The sequence below is a fragment of the Phyllopteryx taeniolatus genome, chromosome 4 (genome assembly GCF_024500385.1).
Source record: "Phyllopteryx taeniolatus isolate TA_2022b chromosome 4, UOR_Ptae_1.2, whole genome shotgun sequence".
In the NCBI taxonomy this organism is placed as follows: Eukaryota; Metazoa; Chordata; class Actinopteri; order Syngnathiformes; family Syngnathidae; genus Phyllopteryx; species Phyllopteryx taeniolatus.
Window position 1 is genome coordinate 29,467,398 of NC_084505.1, and position 17,344 is coordinate 29,484,741.

At 43.3% G+C, this 17,344-nt stretch overlaps 2 protein-coding genes and 1 long non-coding RNA gene across 7 annotated transcripts in view; 1 reads left to right on the top strand and 2 right to left on the bottom strand.

Annotated features, from left to right (window-relative positions):
- Positions 1 to 1,638: 1,638 nt before the first annotated feature.
- On the bottom strand, positions 1,639 to 2,972 carry LOC133477354 (uncharacterized). The gene is made up of 3 exons (XR_009788312.1): positions 2,840 to 2,972; positions 2,582 to 2,692; positions 1,639 to 1,755 (listed from the first exon to the last, which is right to left on the bottom strand). It is a non-coding gene; the product is annotated as an uncharacterized LOC133477354 (long non-coding RNA).
- On the top strand, positions 2,209 to 5,081 carry si:ch211-243a20.3 (uncharacterized protein LOC100151507 homolog). 2 transcript variants are annotated; one of them, XM_061771974.1, is made up of 4 exons: positions 2,209 to 2,354; positions 2,904 to 3,030; positions 3,114 to 3,243; positions 4,573 to 5,077. In XM_061771974.1, exons 2-4 carry the CDS (start codon positions 2,916 to 2,918, stop codon positions 4,877 to 4,879), a joined length of 552 nt encoding a protein of 183 aa, XP_061627958.1. In that variant the 5' UTR covers positions 2,209 to 2,354; positions 2,904 to 2,915; the 3' UTR covers positions 4,880 to 5,077. The 2 variants fall into 2 exon arrangements, with proteins under 2 accessions (XP_061627958.1, XP_061627959.1); XM_061771975.1 differs by lacking the exon at positions 2,209 to 2,354 and having other exon boundaries at positions 2,693 to 3,030; positions 4,573 to 5,081.
- A 2,366-nt stretch (positions 5,082 to 7,447) lies between these two features.
- grin2bb (glutamate receptor, ionotropic, N-methyl D-aspartate 2B, genome duplicate b) overlaps positions 7,448 to 17,344 on the bottom strand; it is an 86,832-nt gene continuing 76,935 nt past the window's right edge. For 2 of the 4 annotated variants that reach the window (XM_061771453.1, XM_061771455.1), the window contains 2 exons: positions 16,076 to 16,314; positions 7,448 to 13,650 (listed from right to left, as the gene is read on the bottom strand). In XM_061771453.1, coding sequence (XP_061627437.1) covers positions 11,293 to 13,650; positions 16,076 to 16,314 — 2,597 coding nt within the window. In that variant the 3' untranslated portion in view covers positions 7,448 to 11,292. The remainder of the gene's footprint in view (positions 13,651 to 16,075; positions 16,315 to 17,344) is intronic. The other 2 variants (XM_061771456.1, XM_061771457.1) reach the window with 2 other exon arrangements.

Consider the following 17,344-nt stretch of genomic DNA (forward strand, 5'->3'; position numbering starts at 1 on the left):
CTGTTTCTGGAAAATGCACTTCTTCAAAATGTTAGTTGCTCTATGGGAACTCACAGCGGATAGGAAGTAGACACAGCCTAGATGAAGTCCACCATTTTAAAGCGTTTCGCAAAATAAAGATGCGGGAAAGCAACATGAAACGTTTGGGGAAAAATGTACAGGACACTATATCGTCAGGGGTACAAAGGCTTGTAGATTCTCAGGCACTGGTATACATAGCAGAACTGGTGCAAGCACATGAAGTTAAACACTCCAAAAGTAACTGGGATCCAATTACAGTAAAGATCTCCAAATTGTGTTTACTTTTGATGTTGTGCCAATTTGTATCAGTGGGAGACTTTGGAAAGCATCTTGTTATGTTTTCGAAGAGAGTCTGTCAAACCCAAGGCCCGAGGGCCAGATCAGGTCCCCGACATCATTTTTATGTGACCTGCCAAAGCGGCAAATCAAAGTAAATGTAATGGAGTAAATGTTTTATTACCCTACGCTGAAACACACACACACACACACACACACACCACGCGGTAAGGAAGAAGAAGGAAAAGAATGAAGCGCTGTGTGAGGATGTGCCTCCCCGTGTGTGTATGTGCGTGCGTGTGTGTGTCTATGTGTGAAGACATCGGCACAGGGTGAGAAATGGCCTGTCACTAATGCAGACCAGCTGTGGACCGCGGCGAGATTCCGTCACCGCAATCATTTTCTTTCTCTGAGGCGGGGAAGTGCGTTTCTTCCGTCTTTCCATTTCCTCCACTGACACTTTGCGCCTCTTTGGAGGCCGAAACGCCACTTGAGTCTTTCTACTAAATTTCTCTGTGGATGTGCGTGTGTGTGTGTGTCTGCGTGCGTGTGTATTGGTGGCCAACTGTGATCTCACCTCAGCTTGCACGCCATGAAAACACACACAAACACAGATATCAAACACTGGAGTCACATCTGGATGGCAGTTTGATGCAAATTAGTCATGAAATTTTATATTGCACATCAACTGTGTAATATTAAAAAGATGAACACATTGAAAAGTGTTGACCAGAAACCTCACAAGTTAAAAGGTCAAGGTGTTTTGATCTCACTTTTGTCTCTTCGCATTAACATAAACCAAGCTGACTTTGTGGTTTACAATCATTCTTCCTTTACGAATGATGATGTCAACTTTACCGTATCGTACCAAGCAGCCAGGACAGTGTTTTTGTCAATTATTGTTATCATCACATTTACTATATTTGCCATCACTTGTAATCTTCCAGGGTGACATTACATAAAAACAGCCCCAAATTCCTTTCGATGCTCACTGAGCTGAAGCCTCTTTTGGAGGCTTATTCTTTTACAGAGAATTTTGTTTAGAATCCAAACTGCGTTGGACCTTGTACTACATTTTGAACTGCGCAACCTTCCATCCATCCATCCATTTTCAACAGCGCTTATCCCGGTTAGGTTAAGTTATACGATAAATGTTGCTTCTCTACAACGATAGCATAATATGCTTTTTATGCTAACCAGTAATAATAACTGAGTTAATCTGAGTTAAATCTAATTACTATGACAGTATAGTGACAATAGTTTCAATAAATGCAATATGCACAATTGATTGTTTTTTCATTTTTTATTGAACTCAACTGAAGAGTGTAAATAAATAATAATGGGAAATTTCACGATGTATCACTTCTTTTGTGTTGATTGTACAGCCGGTGCCTTTTCATATCATACATTTTCAGAGCGTGGAGCCATTTTTGAGTGATTGGATTTCTCTGAGGCATTCTGCAAAGAAAGAGAATTACAAATACATTTCAGCATAATCTAAGCGATTTATCTTGCTGTAATTATAAATAAACAAAATACAAATATATAAACTCATACAAATATAGAATATGCATTGAGTGTCCTGTAAAGTATGACATGTTCATGTTGATATTCATATTCACGGTGTTGATTTCATGGGTGGTTGCTGGTCGCTGATAAGTACCGCATAGCCTATAGTGCAGTATGTTGTTGTTATTCATTTAATTGGAACGAATGGATTAAGGTTAATAAATCCAATTATGGTTTATGGGGCTAAATTGTCAGTCTGCCTCATTAATTGCATTTGTGTGTGTTATAGAATTTTTCTAAGAGATTCTGAAGGTGCATGAGATTTTTTTTTTTTTTTTTTTTTTTTGCGGCTCTGCGCTTCCATACGAGGAGGTGCGGCGAGTTAATAAGAGGAGGATGGGCTCCACCCAGGAGGAGTAAAAAAGTTGGGAGGCCTCACCAGAAATCTTTTTCAAGCACAACCGGAGGCGCTCAGGAAGGGGAGGCAACATTTACACAAAGAGGGAAAACAAAGGAAAGAAGCTACAATTTGATGACGTTTTGAAAGTGTGAGTATGCCTCTTTATCTTATGAACATCTTCAGAATTACAGCCCCGTCTCGGCTGCAAATGTGTCGCATACGGTACAAATGCAGTTTTGCAGGCAGCATAGTGCTTGATGGTGAGGTGACATGTTTTTGCCAGATGTGAAACTTGCTGCACCAGATGACTGTTTAGCGCTCATTTGCACTCTATTTTCTCTCCACCTTCATTTGTCTATAAACCTGTTATCATACCTTTCCAATGAGTCAGCAGATTACGGAGATCCGGCGAGATTAACGCTCTGTTATGAGAACGCGTGCACTCGCTTCCACTCAGACCTGCAGGTTTTTTTTTTTTCTGGTTACCTAATTCAGCAACATGAAAAGGGCAACATATTAGAAACAGTTGTCAGTATGATGCACTGCACCATCACAACACCACCAAAGTTATTAAACAACGAAATACAGTTTTGGATATGAATTATAATTTGCGATTGACTGGCGATATTTGACCTGAAGCCACCTGGGATCGTACAAAATCTGTTCCGCTCTTTTTCTCTCATTTCTCTGAGCGTAGTGTCGGCTGGTCATGAATCCTCACTCGCTGTTGATGGTGCTGATGGTGGTTGCCATGGTAGCGGGGGCCCATTCAAATAATGAGGATAACGAACTGGATTATGGACACTGGAACTACAGAGAAGGAGGTAGAACATCATCAAAACAAGTTAGATGGAGTGCTTTTTGCGAGATGTCACGATCTTAAAGTCCACGTTTGTGTTTGTGTCAGCCGACAGAGTTAACGTGACGTCAGTGCGCAGTTTGACTAAAGTTTTGGATACGTGGGGGAAAGGTATTTTTAAGGAAATCAAGACTTTGCTGCATTCCCAACCCAACACGCTGCTCCCTGACTACTCCAGGTAACTTTAAGTACTTAAATAAGACCTCAAAAAATAAAATAAAATTGTCCTGATGGAGCCATTTCAGCACAAGTCACTAAAACTAACTTTTTACTGAATCGAACAAATGTAACTGCTCTATGTTTGCCTCACAGTCGAGACGTCGCGGGTTCGAATATTGTTTCGTTTGCATGTTCTCCTTGTGCTTGTGTGGATTTTCTCTAAATATGTCAACTTCCTCCCACATTCCCAAAACACGCAGGTTAGGTAAGACTCGAAATCAGGGGTGTCCAAACCTTTTCCTTAGAGGGCCGCATGCACAAAAATAGAAGGATGCGAGGACAACTTTGAACCTCTTTGACTAAAGACGTTAAAATCAATCAAGCGATTATATATAGTTTATATCCTACAGTTATTTAGGAAAAAACTGCTACATCACATCTTTCTGTTCAAGGTGATGAGGCCAACAGTTTAGGATTAAAAAAAAATATATAAAAAATTTAATAAGTTGGCAAAGTGGACTTAAAAATAGTTCAACGCAGGATTTCTGCTTCGAAGCTCCACAGGAAAAAATCCATGTTTGCACCGCAGAACCAATTCACACGGGCATTTATTTATTGTTGGGCAACTGATAAACTTTGCCAAAAACAACAGAGGAGCGTCTGTAAGTGATCTTTTAAGACACTATTAGATGTGTAATGGATATACAATATGATGTATGTGTAAACTGAATGGTCGTTAGCATTTCTTTTAAATCTAAAACAGTAATCGCTAGCATGCTAATGCTAATGCTAACTGCTTAGCAAAGGCTGATTTTGTCGTCTCAAATTCTGTACAGTTTAGACCATAGACTCAGTACCAGTAAATGCAGTTTAAGGATAGAAGTCGAGCCCTCACAAATGACAATTAAATGCATGTTCATAGTTAAATAAATACTTTTGGGGCAGGGGGCGGCAATTACATGAGTACTCGACGTAATAGCTATAGGTTTAACGGATTCTAAAACGATTCGATCGAGACAGCCCGAAAAATATACTGTCCAACCCATCCATCCATTTTCTACATCCCTCGTCCCGATTCGGGTTTGAGCCGAGCTGGATTGGATTGGCGGCAGACCTTGCGCCAAAGGCAGATGGCGGACAGGTTGCCAGTCGCTTACGGGCACAAGGACACACAACCGTTCACGCTCACGGTCACAGCACCGCTAAGTGGGAACGGAACCCACGCTTCCTGCACGGCAGTCAGGCGGTCGAACCGCTACACCGTCAGCGACTCATCAACGTTTCGCTGTATAGAATATTAATAGATATTAGCGATAACAGCACTTATGCTCTGCCCTCCCCCCCGCAGGGTGCGTCCTCTATCGGAGACCATCGACGACCTGTTCACAGAAGTCTCCGTGCTGCATCAGCGTATCACAGAGCTCTCCCATCGCCTAGCAACCACGCAACCCTTCTTCCGTCACCATGGCTACCGTGAGGAGAGGCTCAGGGATGATCCGTCACCGGTACGTCAGAGCCTGACAGGTGAGGAGGCGAGCCTGGCCCGCGACGTGATCAGCGCACGGGCGAGGGCCAGCCCCACCACGGGGGGCCGGCTGGTGAGAAGGCGTTTCAGAACGGGGGGGTTGGGCGGGCCGGCGCACGGTCACGGCTAATGTCGAAAGCCGAAAACTTTGGGACTTTGCAAATAAAAAAGAAAAAAATATAAATATATATTTTACAAATATTGACCCTGTTATTGTGTAAACTACATTGCCTGATATCTTCAGAATTGACCTCTTCTGATGTAATTTCTACTTTGGTTTATGATTATACTGAACCTGAAATCTGCATAATAAACCTTCAGAACTGTCTAATAGTCATGTTTTGGGAGGGGGGGGAAATATTATTATCTGCATGTCCATTACAACAGCGTCATTGCACTATGTTAGGTTGAAGTCAATCTGCAAGAAAATGATGACATCTGAGACTAAATCAATTATCTTAATGTGAAAGGAATAACACAATGCACATATTATATTACTATATATTATCTTATTATCTTTGTGATAATGTACTCATCGAATAAACTAAAATAAGAGAAATGAAATCAAAATTGAATAAAGCAATTTACTAATGTTGTAGTGGTCCACTCGCCTGACTTGAGTTCACGAAGCCAGCGAGGGATTAATTCGTTTGTCTTTGTGTGATTGTGATTCAACTGGCGACCTATCCAGGGCGAAGTCTGGCTTTTACTCAAAGTCAGCTGGGATAGGCTCCAGCTCCTCATGGAAGGAGAAATAAACTAGGACAAAAAAATACCTGGTCAATGTTCCAGCCTTTGCTAATAAATGGATGGAGACAAGCGCTATAGAAAACGGATGGGTGGAGAAATAATCAAATTTCAAAATATATTTCATTTAACTGCCTGGCAAAGATTCTAGCCTTTGCTAATACCCCCCCCCCCCCCTTGGACAACATTTATCAGCAAAATGGTTTGTGCTAAGAACCACAAACGAGTCATATTTAACAGAAAAGGCCAAGTTTATGACATGAGGAAAAATCAAACAAATTAAACAGAAGAAATCAAACATGATTTAACCGATTGGTGAAAGTTGCAGCCTTTGCAATGTGACATTTTGCCGCCAGGTGTCAGTGATGAGCAGTGACAAGCAAGTTTTGAAAGGAACCCAGATTGCGCTGACATGAGTTTTGCCTGCACTGCTTCGGACTAGAATACTTGAGATGATCTCAACGAAGATTGTGAATCTTAATGCATGCACCACCTTGAAGAAATATTCAGCGGCTTGCCTTTTATCTGTTAATACAGTCACAGTGTTCAAGGGATGGCTTGCTTGCATGTCTATAAACAACTTGAAGTCGTCCTGAAACTTTTGCCCCCTCCACATTTCCACTTGTGGCCCATTCCTGCTTCCTCTGCTTGATTTCTTTTGAAATCTGCACTCTTCTACGCTACACCTCCTGATGTATTAACCCCGACATGCCCCACGCACCATCCTCTCTTCTTCCTCCTCCTCTTGTCTCTCTCGCGTGCACGTTGCCACACGTGGGCGTCAAGATCAGGCTGTGCTTTCCATTTTGCTTTTGCTATTGTCGATGCATTGCTGCATCCGAGCCAGTTGAGATGCTGTGGGAATACTGTTTAAATCTCTCCTTTCTCTGCACCTCCCTCCACCCCTTCCACTGCCATCTCTGGGAAGCAGAAAAAAAGAGCCAGTTGCTAGGTAACAGTTAATTGTCAAGAAGTAGTTACATGTGTTGCAATGCACGCCGAGCTTGTCGGCTTGATGATGTTGGGAGAGAACAAGTGAGCAGCATAAGACGCTGATGGAGGGATTGTTACTTTGGAGAAAAAAAGATGTAAACCGATGATAAGGGATTAGTTCATAGTGTGTGTTGTGCGCCAGTAGATGTAAAGATCTGCCCACAAAGGCGGGCATTGGTACATGCTGAAACGCGCTGCTGCTTTCTTTATAAATATATCCCGTTGCTGGACGAGGCGTTCCGAAGAAAGCGCACCTGAGGAGCGCTTCGATGGGAGCATCATTTCCCTCAATACGCTTATGTATTTTTACAAAATCATGACATATTCCAAAAACCTATTTTCGCGGTGGAAAAAGTTACATCTAATCTCACTTGATAGTTTTGTAGATTAATAGCTCCAAACACCAATACAGTGACGCGCATTAACATTTGAATGTCACTCACATCTGAAATGCTACGTATTACTGTCAACTGAGATCCAAAGCAACAAAACACAGGCTTCACCAGAAGAACATTTGTTATGTCTCGAGCCCAGACCTAAATCCAAAGCAAAACGTGTGGGTGGGGGGGGGGGGCCCAAATGTGGGAGTGCACACTCTGACACATTTGGAGCACGAGAAAATTGCTCATACAATTCCTCTCGAAATTACGGAATGATTCATTAGTAGTGTGTGCAACCAGCTGACATTTTATTACAGTATTTGTTTTATTCTGTTATTTATTCAAGTAATTTCATATTAAACCATTTTTTAATCATATTGATACCATACAGTACTGTTTATAGATATAAGATATACATTAATATCAAGTTTTAAAATCATTTATTGTTTGACTTCAGAAAAAACTAATGTTTCAACAGGGGTGTGTTCACTTTTCATATCCAATGTAGATATGTATTGAGTATCAATCCTATAAGCACAAATAAAGTTAAGACGTTAAAATGAGATAACAAGCACGTGTGAGATTGCACTTTTTTTTAATTTTTATTCATACTCAACACTTTTATTCCAAAGAGACAGAAGAATAATATTTCTCAGCACTTATTTGCACATCGACTGTGTGTGTTTCCATCGCATTGTTCAATATTACTAAATATTCCATCAAATCTGAAATACTTTCTTCACACAAGTAATTCATCTGCATACAAAAAAAAGTGAGGGTGAACAAGATTCGGAGTCCTATGTACATTTTCACAATCTGTACAACTCTGGGATGCTGTTTGACCGTCTGAGGATGAAACAGAAGCGGAACAAAAAGAGGAACAACGTTGTGCTTCCCGTGGAGCAGTTGGTGCAGACGTTTTGTACTGTCCCTCGTGGATCATCCGGTCGAAACGAACTGAGCAAATACGCACTTTCTGTGTCATTAGAAACAATTGCACATAACGTGTCCTGAAGTAGTTACAAAACTATTTTGCAAGGGGCAAAATACCAATCAAAGATTTATCCCAAATAGATCTTTCTCCACCATTTTGTACAGTTTTTTTTTTTTTTTTTTTTTTAAATATCAAAAATCCATGAATGCCTCTATTTACATGGAGTTGTATAGTACATATAAAAGAAGTGTTTATTCCTCACTCGCGCTGTGTCTCACACACACAGAGGTAATCAAGCGTACAAATTCAGGCACGTACGACAACAGAAATCATGTAGAGATTTTTTTTTATTTTTTTTTTAAGGAGAATCAGATGAAAAGTATGAAAAAGGCTTCTTCAGTGACTGTGAGCAAAACCTCCATCTTGTTCAAGAACATTTCGCCAACACAAGCGTGAATACTTTTTGTTGAATGTCTTGGTGACTCGGCAGTATTCCTTTTTGAATTTGGTGTGTTCGATTGGATTGGTAGCACAAGCACACACACGCACATCAACACCGATGAGTACCGGTGACATTTCAAAAAGGTAGCTTGAAAAAAAACACCCAGTTGTTGGGCTAAAAGTCAAGATTATAAAAGCATAAAGAAAGAAAAAGTCTATACATGCAAACACTTATTATCATACATACTGACTTGTCAACCGAGTTAAATAAAGTTGCTCTCAATTTTTAAATGGGGTTTACAAGAGACCATTCACACGGTGGTGTGCTCTAAATTTAAATGTAGGCATGATTTATTTAATTTTTTTGACTGATTCACTTTGTCCAAGAAATTGCAATATGAAGGCGGAAAAAAATAATAATTAAACATAGTGGAACTGCCAAAGGCAAACTCAATGTTTTATAGTACACAAGCAGCCCTTAGTTGTACAAATGCAATTTGGGGATATTAAACAATATTACTAGTATATTCCAATTCATGTCAAATTGGAGTGGGAGAGGGACCGTGAGAAACATGATGCCCGCTTCCGCCACTTGCGGGGCGTCGTGCACCAAAATCCCCGTATCAAGGTTTTGATGGCAGCAGTTTGACCCTAGAACATACAATTATTATAATCACTCTCTATTGAAAGAAAATAATTACAAGTCGACCGTAGGCTCCAGCTCACCCCCGAACACAATGAAGGCAAGCGACAATGGATGGATGGATGATCTCACAACAGATTGTTTGACTTTGGAAGTTCCACTGCATTTGAACTGGAACAGCATTTCATGATATGAAACTGCTCTTATCTTTAGAGGGGAAAGTGCAAAGCTATTGCCAGCCCAAATGGTCTAAATGTGCCAAATCTGAAAACATATTGTTAATTTCTAAATTTTTTTTATTTTATTTTTTTACACCTCAACATTTAATTGAATTTGTTAAGCGTGTATAATTCAGCCTACGGACTGGCTGCTTTACAGTTTTCTCAGGAAGCTGGCTGCACCTTCATTTTTTTTTTTTTTTATGTAACTAAAAAAAAAAAAAAAAAAAACTGCTTTTACCAAAATGCCAACCTTTTCCTTAGAATAGCAGCTAACAACAGTTTATAATTGTTGTGTGTGTTCAGATTTGAATCCTTTAGGGTAGGGGTGTCAAACTCATTTGTGGTACGGGCCACATTGTAGTTATGCTTTCTCTCAGAGCGCCGTTAAGATTTTGAAATCATATAAATATTGAATCACCTCCTTATATTATTAGATAGACAACAAACCGATAGATGAATAGTTTGGAAATCGAAATTCAAGTGTAATACTTTGTAACTATTGTTTAAGTTACTATATTGTAAAAAGAGGTTTGGTAACAAAAACATGGTTGCAAATATTTATTCCATATGACAATAAAAAAAATTTCTACATATTTTAGCAAGAATCATGGCAGTTCAAGCACATGATTTGCTTTCGCGGGCAACATAATATGATGTGGCGGGCATGATCTGGCCCCCGGGCCTTGAGTTTGACACCTGTGCTTTCATGGAACAATGTTCAATTTCAATGTTAAATGTTTTGATTTTTGTTCTCTTTTTTTGGGGGGGAAAATAATGTTAAAATATTTGTTATGGCTCATAACAATCCAATTCTCATCATTAAGGACAAGAAGTAATATTTAGTTCAAGTATAATTGTTGACATGAATTGAGGCAAATGCGACCACCTAATACAGTGGGCCTTGACATGTTCTCAATATTTTTAAAAATGCACATGCAGCGCTGCTTACTCCGAGTCTATTTGGTCCTGAACACCGCAAGTTCCATGGTCAGTGAAAATAAAAGCAACAAGCAGGTGATCAGTTATACTAACTAGAATTGAATGGCGATAACGTCGTCAGTAACAGTGTTGGTTTTTGCGGTAGAGAGGAATGTTTTTTTTGTTTTTTTTCTGGCACACTGGCTGATAAATTGTCACTCCCGTTTTACTGTTTTGGAGGGTCGGTGTGAAAATGCGAGCTTCCTCTATTGCAACCTTTAGAAAACAACATCTGAGATCGGAGTTTGCCTGAAAGTTTGTCACTGTCACAACTTTCTTTGACACGTGAATCCTGCGATGAAGGTTTCAGCTGATTTTGGCCCTGAAATTGAGGAACCAATTGTCTGGAGGTGAAGCATCAGAATTTATCCCTTAAGGCACATCCAGCTCGAAATGTGAGACCCTTTTGGTGCTGCTGAGCAGAAAAAAAAAAAAAAAAAAGCCAAAAAGGAAGGGCAAATCAATATGATGATGTCGGCTTCTAACAGCGGAAAAAAAGACCTTTGAAAAATGTAAACCAATAAGTACATTGTACTCAGCACGTCATGCCTTTTGGTCACATACACGTCACAATAGTCATAAATCTTGAAAAAGTAAATAAATCAACCAATCAATCAAATATGAAGAAATAATTCATTGCAAAGAAGAATCCAAAATGACAGGAGCCCCCAAAATATTCAAAGTGGTCCACAAGTCTCCTGTGAAGTTGGTAAGCTAAGAAACAATCAACATCATACGAACACTACTTGAAGAAATAAAATTGGAAAACAAACCAATCATCTTGAAACACTTGAGTAATATTCAGTAATAATATTAACACTATTGGTACAATTATTGTTAATTTACCCTGTTACTTCAGCAGTGTTGATTTCTCATTCATGATTGTAATACCGTTGTGAACGAAAATTGGTGTTTTGGAACAAGGAGCTTCTAAAGCGAGCAGGGCACACCCCCCTCCTCCGTCTGTCTAGCCCTACCTCCTTCCCAGCACCACAATCCTCTCGAGTTGTCGTTTACAACTTGCCGTCCGCACTTTAGCTTTGAGCTGCTGCTGTGCAAGTTTCAGATTGTTGCGTTTAGTGGCGTGAAGACGAAACCCACTCGCGTCTTCACCTTCTCTACTCACAAAGAGGACGTTGCACTGTGTAGATTTTTGGGGGGGATTTCCCATCAATCTTCAGCCCCTTTGCCACTTCTCTTCTCCCCTCAGACGTCCGACTCTATGCTGGAGAGCTTTTCGTAGACGTGTCCGTTGCTGGCACCGTGGAAGGGTCTTTGCCCCAAACCCAACGTGTCGCGGCCCCCGGGCATGAGCTTGTTGGCCCCGAGGTGGTTGCCCATGGGACCGCCCACCCCGCCCAGACACAGATCTTTGGGGAACCTGGGGGCTACATTGGACATCACCCCGGCTGTGGCCGACGCAGGCAAATAAGAAGCCGCGCTCGTGGATCCCCGGAAGTCCCCTCCTCCTCGGCTGTTGTTGAGTAGCTGCTGCGTCTGCGGCTTTTTGACGTAGTATGGTTTGGCACCGTGTAAAAGACACTGGTCATCGCCGAAGGTTGGGACGAAGGGGTTCTGGTTCACCTTATCTGGGTAGAGAGATTTAGACAAGGAGTAAGTCCCGGCGTCTCTGCCACCACCACCACCACCATCACCACCACCGCTCCCACCTCCCCTCATAGCCCTGTCCCTGTCTCTCAGGTCTCTCTCGCCCACAGAGCGCCGATGCAACCCACCTTCGCCTCCGCGAAACAAACTAAAGGAGGAGCCCCCTTTAGCCCTGTCTCCACCTATTCCTGCAAACATCGAAGCATCTCTTTCTCCTGCGTACCTCTCAAACATCTGAGCATAAGGGCTGGGGCCCTCCATGTAGCGGTCTTTGTCTTTAAGGCTCACGCTTCGGGGCTGGGCAAACTGGCCCCCGCCGCCCACTCCCATGCGACCTGAACCCTCCCTCTGCAGGTCTACAAATGTGTCATAAGAATGCTGCCTCCGTAAGACCCGCCCACCTGGCCCTAGCTTCCTGCTCTGAGTCGGCGTGTGGCCTGCTCCCATGTTACTCTTCCCCGCAGCAAACACAACGTTGTTATCCTCGCTGATGTTGTACAGATTGCTCGGCTGAATCTTACACGAGTCGCAGCGCTTGCAGCTGGCGGAGCTGGGGCGAATACCGCTCCCCCCAATTCCACTAGCTGGGCACGAGCCCCCTACGCCTCCACCGTGGTGACACACACTGTGGCAGTTACGACACTCCCAGTCACCTCCGGCGATGCCGCCTCCTCCCAGTCCGGAAACGCCCTTTTCCCAGCAGGTGTGGGCCTGCTGACCTGCCGACACCGAGCCCAGCCCACCTTTGGACTCCTGCTTCTTGATTTTTCCTTTAAGAAAGTCTTCGACAGGAACTAAGCTCTTACAGATACCACCACCGCTACCGACGCCCACGCCACTTCCTCCACTTCCACCCTCTTGCTCCCACTTGCCCTCCTTAGAGCGGAATTGGTCCGCATAGAACTCCCTCAAGTTCTCTTTGTCTTTGCGGAATAAGTAAGGTGAAGCGTTACCCCCTCCTCGCTTCCGCTCCAGGGGAGGTGAGATGGTGCGGTGTGCCAGGTGCCCGTGAGGGAAGTGGTGGTGGACGGTGTGGTGGTGGGGTCTCCTCCTGAAGCCGCTCAGCTCTATCTCGTCCTGCTCCCGTCTGCACTTGGCAGAGGCTGGCCTCTTTTTCAGGCTGTCCCTGTACTGCTTATGCCGCTTGGCGTTGCCCTCCAGGTTGCCGTAGGTGACGGTGTGAGTGGAGATATCCGACACGTCGGAGCGAACGTTTCCGTCGTCCCCTCCTGAGCCTCCCCCGCCTCCGCCTCCCCCGCAGTACCTCTCATGATCCCCGATGAGCCCTGTGCTGGATGCGCCTCCTTTGAACGAAAACCTCCCGTACACATTGCTTCCCTTGAAGCCGACTTGGTTGGAATCCGCGGGGGGGTGACCCGCAATCAGGTCAAACTTATTGGTATTCCTGTGAGTCATGGAGGGGCGGGGCTGAGTGGTGAAGATGGGTGCTACTCCTCCCCCTAAACTTTCGCAATCGAACATGCCCCCTTCCAATGAGCTAGCACTGCCTAAGCTACGCGGCCTATTAGGCGGGGGGCCGGACATACCCAAAGCCGAGACTGGGTGGTGGTGCCGGTAATGGTCCTGGTACAAGTTGTTGTCCTTCAGGGGCAAGTTCCCAAAAGTCCTCTCCACCTCGCCGATGTAGTCCGTGAACATGTTGTCCTCTTGGATGTAAGGCGGTGCTGACTTGCAGTCTGCAGGGTGCCCTACGAGGCTGCGCCGGTGCTCCTGAATGTCATAGATGGCTGAATCGCGGCCGCCGTGGTTGTATTCCAGGGCCGCGTGTGGCGAGCCATTAATGCCCGGCACTGCAGTCATGTCTTTGGCAGTGCGGAGCAGCCGCAAGATGTTCGAGTGGGTGTTGTTCATGTTCTTCTTGATGGTGGATGAAGGTGAGTCTAGGGTGGATTTGTTTTCCTCAATTTGTACTCCGTGTATGCAGCTGTAGATACCCTGGAGTATGGGAATCGGAGATGAGCGGGCAGGTGAAGGGAGACAGGAAGCGTAAGAGAGATGACGTGGGAGGAGAAGGAAGAAGAGTGAGAACAATAAAGGTATGAGCAGTAAAAATGGAGCCTAGAGACCAAAGACTTCATAATTTTGACAGGGATTAGTGAAAGTGCCTGTCATGACTGCGTGGTTAAATCTTAATTCCTAAGAAGTGCAAGCAGTTGAGCCTGAAATCAAGTATGAGGGAATTGGTAGTTTTGTTGGGGCCATTTCTACAGCATTTTCAATTTTTAAAAAACAACGTAGATGTGTCCATTCTTTTTGCATGTTAAATGCATTATAGCGCCTGATAACTTTATATATAGAGTAGGACCTTCGATAATGACAATTGTTCCTGTTCAACCATGGAAAACCGAGAACAATGCAAGTGTTTAATCTGGCATTGGACAGTAGCAGTAATCACAACGAAAACAACAAATACTTCTCCAGCAAAGTGCACATTTACTACACGGCTACCGTGTCCTATTATTGAGTCTCATATACGATGCTGAAGAGTATTAATAGGTAGTTACAGTTTTGGATAAGTTGCAGCTGTCGCACATGCACGTGTCTTTAAGCGGGACGTCTTCAACTACTGGCATGCATATTACACCATTTACAGACAGACGTTTCACTTCGACAATGTAGTCATCTCCAGGGCAGTTTTCGGATTGTCCTGTAAACTGCTCACAGTTTGTCAGATCTGAGCAGTCAAAGGCTGGCAAACCACAAGCCAGAATCAAACATCTGTTCACCTTTTGTGAGTGAGATATTGTACAGTATGTACGGCATACTGTACGCCTATCATATCTGACATCAATACAGTTTTCCTTATTCTCGTGCCGCCTGTTTTTTCTCTGTTTCTTGGTGCTTGGGTCAACGGCAGCTCGTCCAGTGGGAATGTTTGATTTGATGTCTCTACATCTGAAGCTACTATGGCTACTGTGAAATGTAACAGATGAAAGGTTACTGGCACACCAAGGTCTTTTCCTGCCCACTACCTTTCCTGCTGCTAATTCTATTCGTCATCCATTATCATTTTTGTCATAAGCCTGAAACCAGGTTTGGATGAAGACTACACTGAATACATAGAATGTTTTTTTAAATGGATGTTAATATGCTTAACCACTAAAAATCTAATCTTGTTTAGAGCACAGATAAAAGCCCTAATCATGCGCTACTTGACAAATATCACACTTTAAGGCAGATTTGTGGTTTCACACTTGGCCACAAGTGCTCAATGCCAGTTCTGACTTGTAAGTTCATTCTCAGGTCAGCGTGAGTGGGCGTTAAACCAAATGACAATTAGAAACTACTTCAGCTTGCACACAAACGCATAAACACTGGTGCCTTTTTGTTTGACAAAAGACAGTTGAGACCATTTGCGCGCAACAACTCTCTCACCGAAAAGGTAGCATTATGCAAATGAATTGCCCCTCAAATGGGGAACGAAACAGCCTGCAATAACACTAAGACACCTTGTTAAATGACCCGTCAGGGAAACACTGTCAAGTATTCGAAACTCTTCTGACAGACTTTTAGACCACTAGCCGCATAGCACTAGTGTCATTTTTGTTGAGAAATGTGCGTCGTGCTCGTATGTAGACGGCTTATTATAACAGAGATGTATGTGTGAGTTTTGTTTGAATTCTTTAGCTTCTAACCATTTTTTTTGTCACTTAAATCAGACAAGGAAAAACAAAATTCGGAACAGTTAGCATTACGGGTTAAGGTTTAGGGTTATTAAGTCACTGATCATGTTCATGATTTCTCCCAACTATGATTATGACTAATTATCAACTCCTGTGTGAAGTTTGCATGTTCTCCCCGTGCCTGTGAAACTAACTAAATAATTGGAAGCGTTAATATACTGCCCACATATCCTGGACTGCCAATTCACTTTAACATTTGCCATTTTAATTGATGATTTTTTTATGGTTTGTTATTTTTGACCTTGTATGACCTTGTGTGCCTTGAAAGGAGCCCATGAATAAAATTAATGATTATTAATGCGTTCAATGAATTGATTTGATGCCCGCTGCTCGCATACTGTATTTATGAACGGAAGACTTCATGAAATGCACCACGCATGTCCACGGCTGGCGTACCCGTCTTCCTGTGGCACCAAAATCGCATTAGACCAGCTGCGGCAAAAGCTCGGCATGGTCTGAGCAGGTATAAGTTTAGACCGACTTTCAGCCCCCAAATTGGACGAATGAAGAGTTTTTGCGCTCTGACGCAGTTGCGCCGACATCGAAAATAGAGCCCACTGTATTTCCCTGATTGACTTGTTCCGTCTCAACCACAGTCAGTTATCTCGACACAACTATTGCTGGGATCTAACTGTCAGGTTGAGGTCAAATCCAAAACAAAAGACATGTAGACTCACCCTGCTAATAGAGAAGGTGACCCCGGGCTTTCCGGAACACACGCCCATGAAGCAGAAGCGCAGCTGCCAGTAGAACAAATGTTCACAGATGAAGGTGATAAGTGACAGAATCATGGCAGCCCCGAGCATGTAGAAGACCCCCGCCATGTTGTCCACATCCAGCTGACTGCTCATAACCTCGTTCTTCTCATTGTGGCAGATACCTGTCAGCCACAAAGCCTCAAACTCCTCCATGTCACCTGGAGGAAGCAGAGACATGTTTGCGGACGTTAGCGATATGAGAGATCCGGAGGGAGTTTGCCTCAGTGACTCCGCGTGCAAGTGTGAGTGGAGAAAAGGACATTTTTTTTCGGGTGGCTAGTTGTTGCCAAAAACCGCTCAGGTCTCATGTATGGGGAACACGTCACGTTGCATTATTTTAACTGAACGCCCCACAGAAGATCATCCTCATTAAGGATTGCTTATGCAAGGCTGATCATTCTTTGCCTGCTGGACTTGACAATCCTCAGGGAGGAAAGTTTGCATGGTCATGTGACAAGTTTTTCCACCCTAAAATGCGGCCATCTTATTTTCATATCCCAGGGGCCTGCCAAGGGCGGAGGACACGTCCAGAGAGATTTGTTAGATTTGCACCCATGGTTTGTTTTTCTTTGGTGTGTGAGAGAGAGAGAGAGAGAGAGAGAGAGAGAGGGGCGGGGGGGAAATTTTGTTCCTCAATGCTTGCCTAATACGATGATATTGTTTGTGCAAACGAGCATGAATGAGTCAATCCTAGAGAGGTTCCCTTTATCGAATTGAACTCTGCTTATCTTTTATTTGGGATAAATGGATGACAACATGTGCATGTGAAAAAACAGAAGCAGCAATTGGTTGGCTATGTGACCTATTCTTCATGTAAACATCGGTCGGTCTACATGTCATTCATAACAGGTAGCGATTACGATTTACAATATTGTTTGTTCTATGAGCTGTGTCAGAAATGTTCCAGGACTAGTGACGCATTTTCACCCTGGAGTCTAACAAACTTTCACAGCCTTCTCCGTCCGTCGTCACGGCCATCTCGATCTCGTCCATGTCTTCAAAACTGATCCTCTTGATGACCCCCTTGAGCTGGGGAAAAGAGAAAAAAACAATCCCACAGAGCCAGTTCGGGTGAGTAGAGGGAGGTCGCTGCAGCAAGACAACGTTCTTGTTGGCCAGGAATTGTCGGGTGCTCGGGACATTGTGATCAGCCGCGCTGTTGTGGTGAAGCAGCCACCAGTTGTCCTG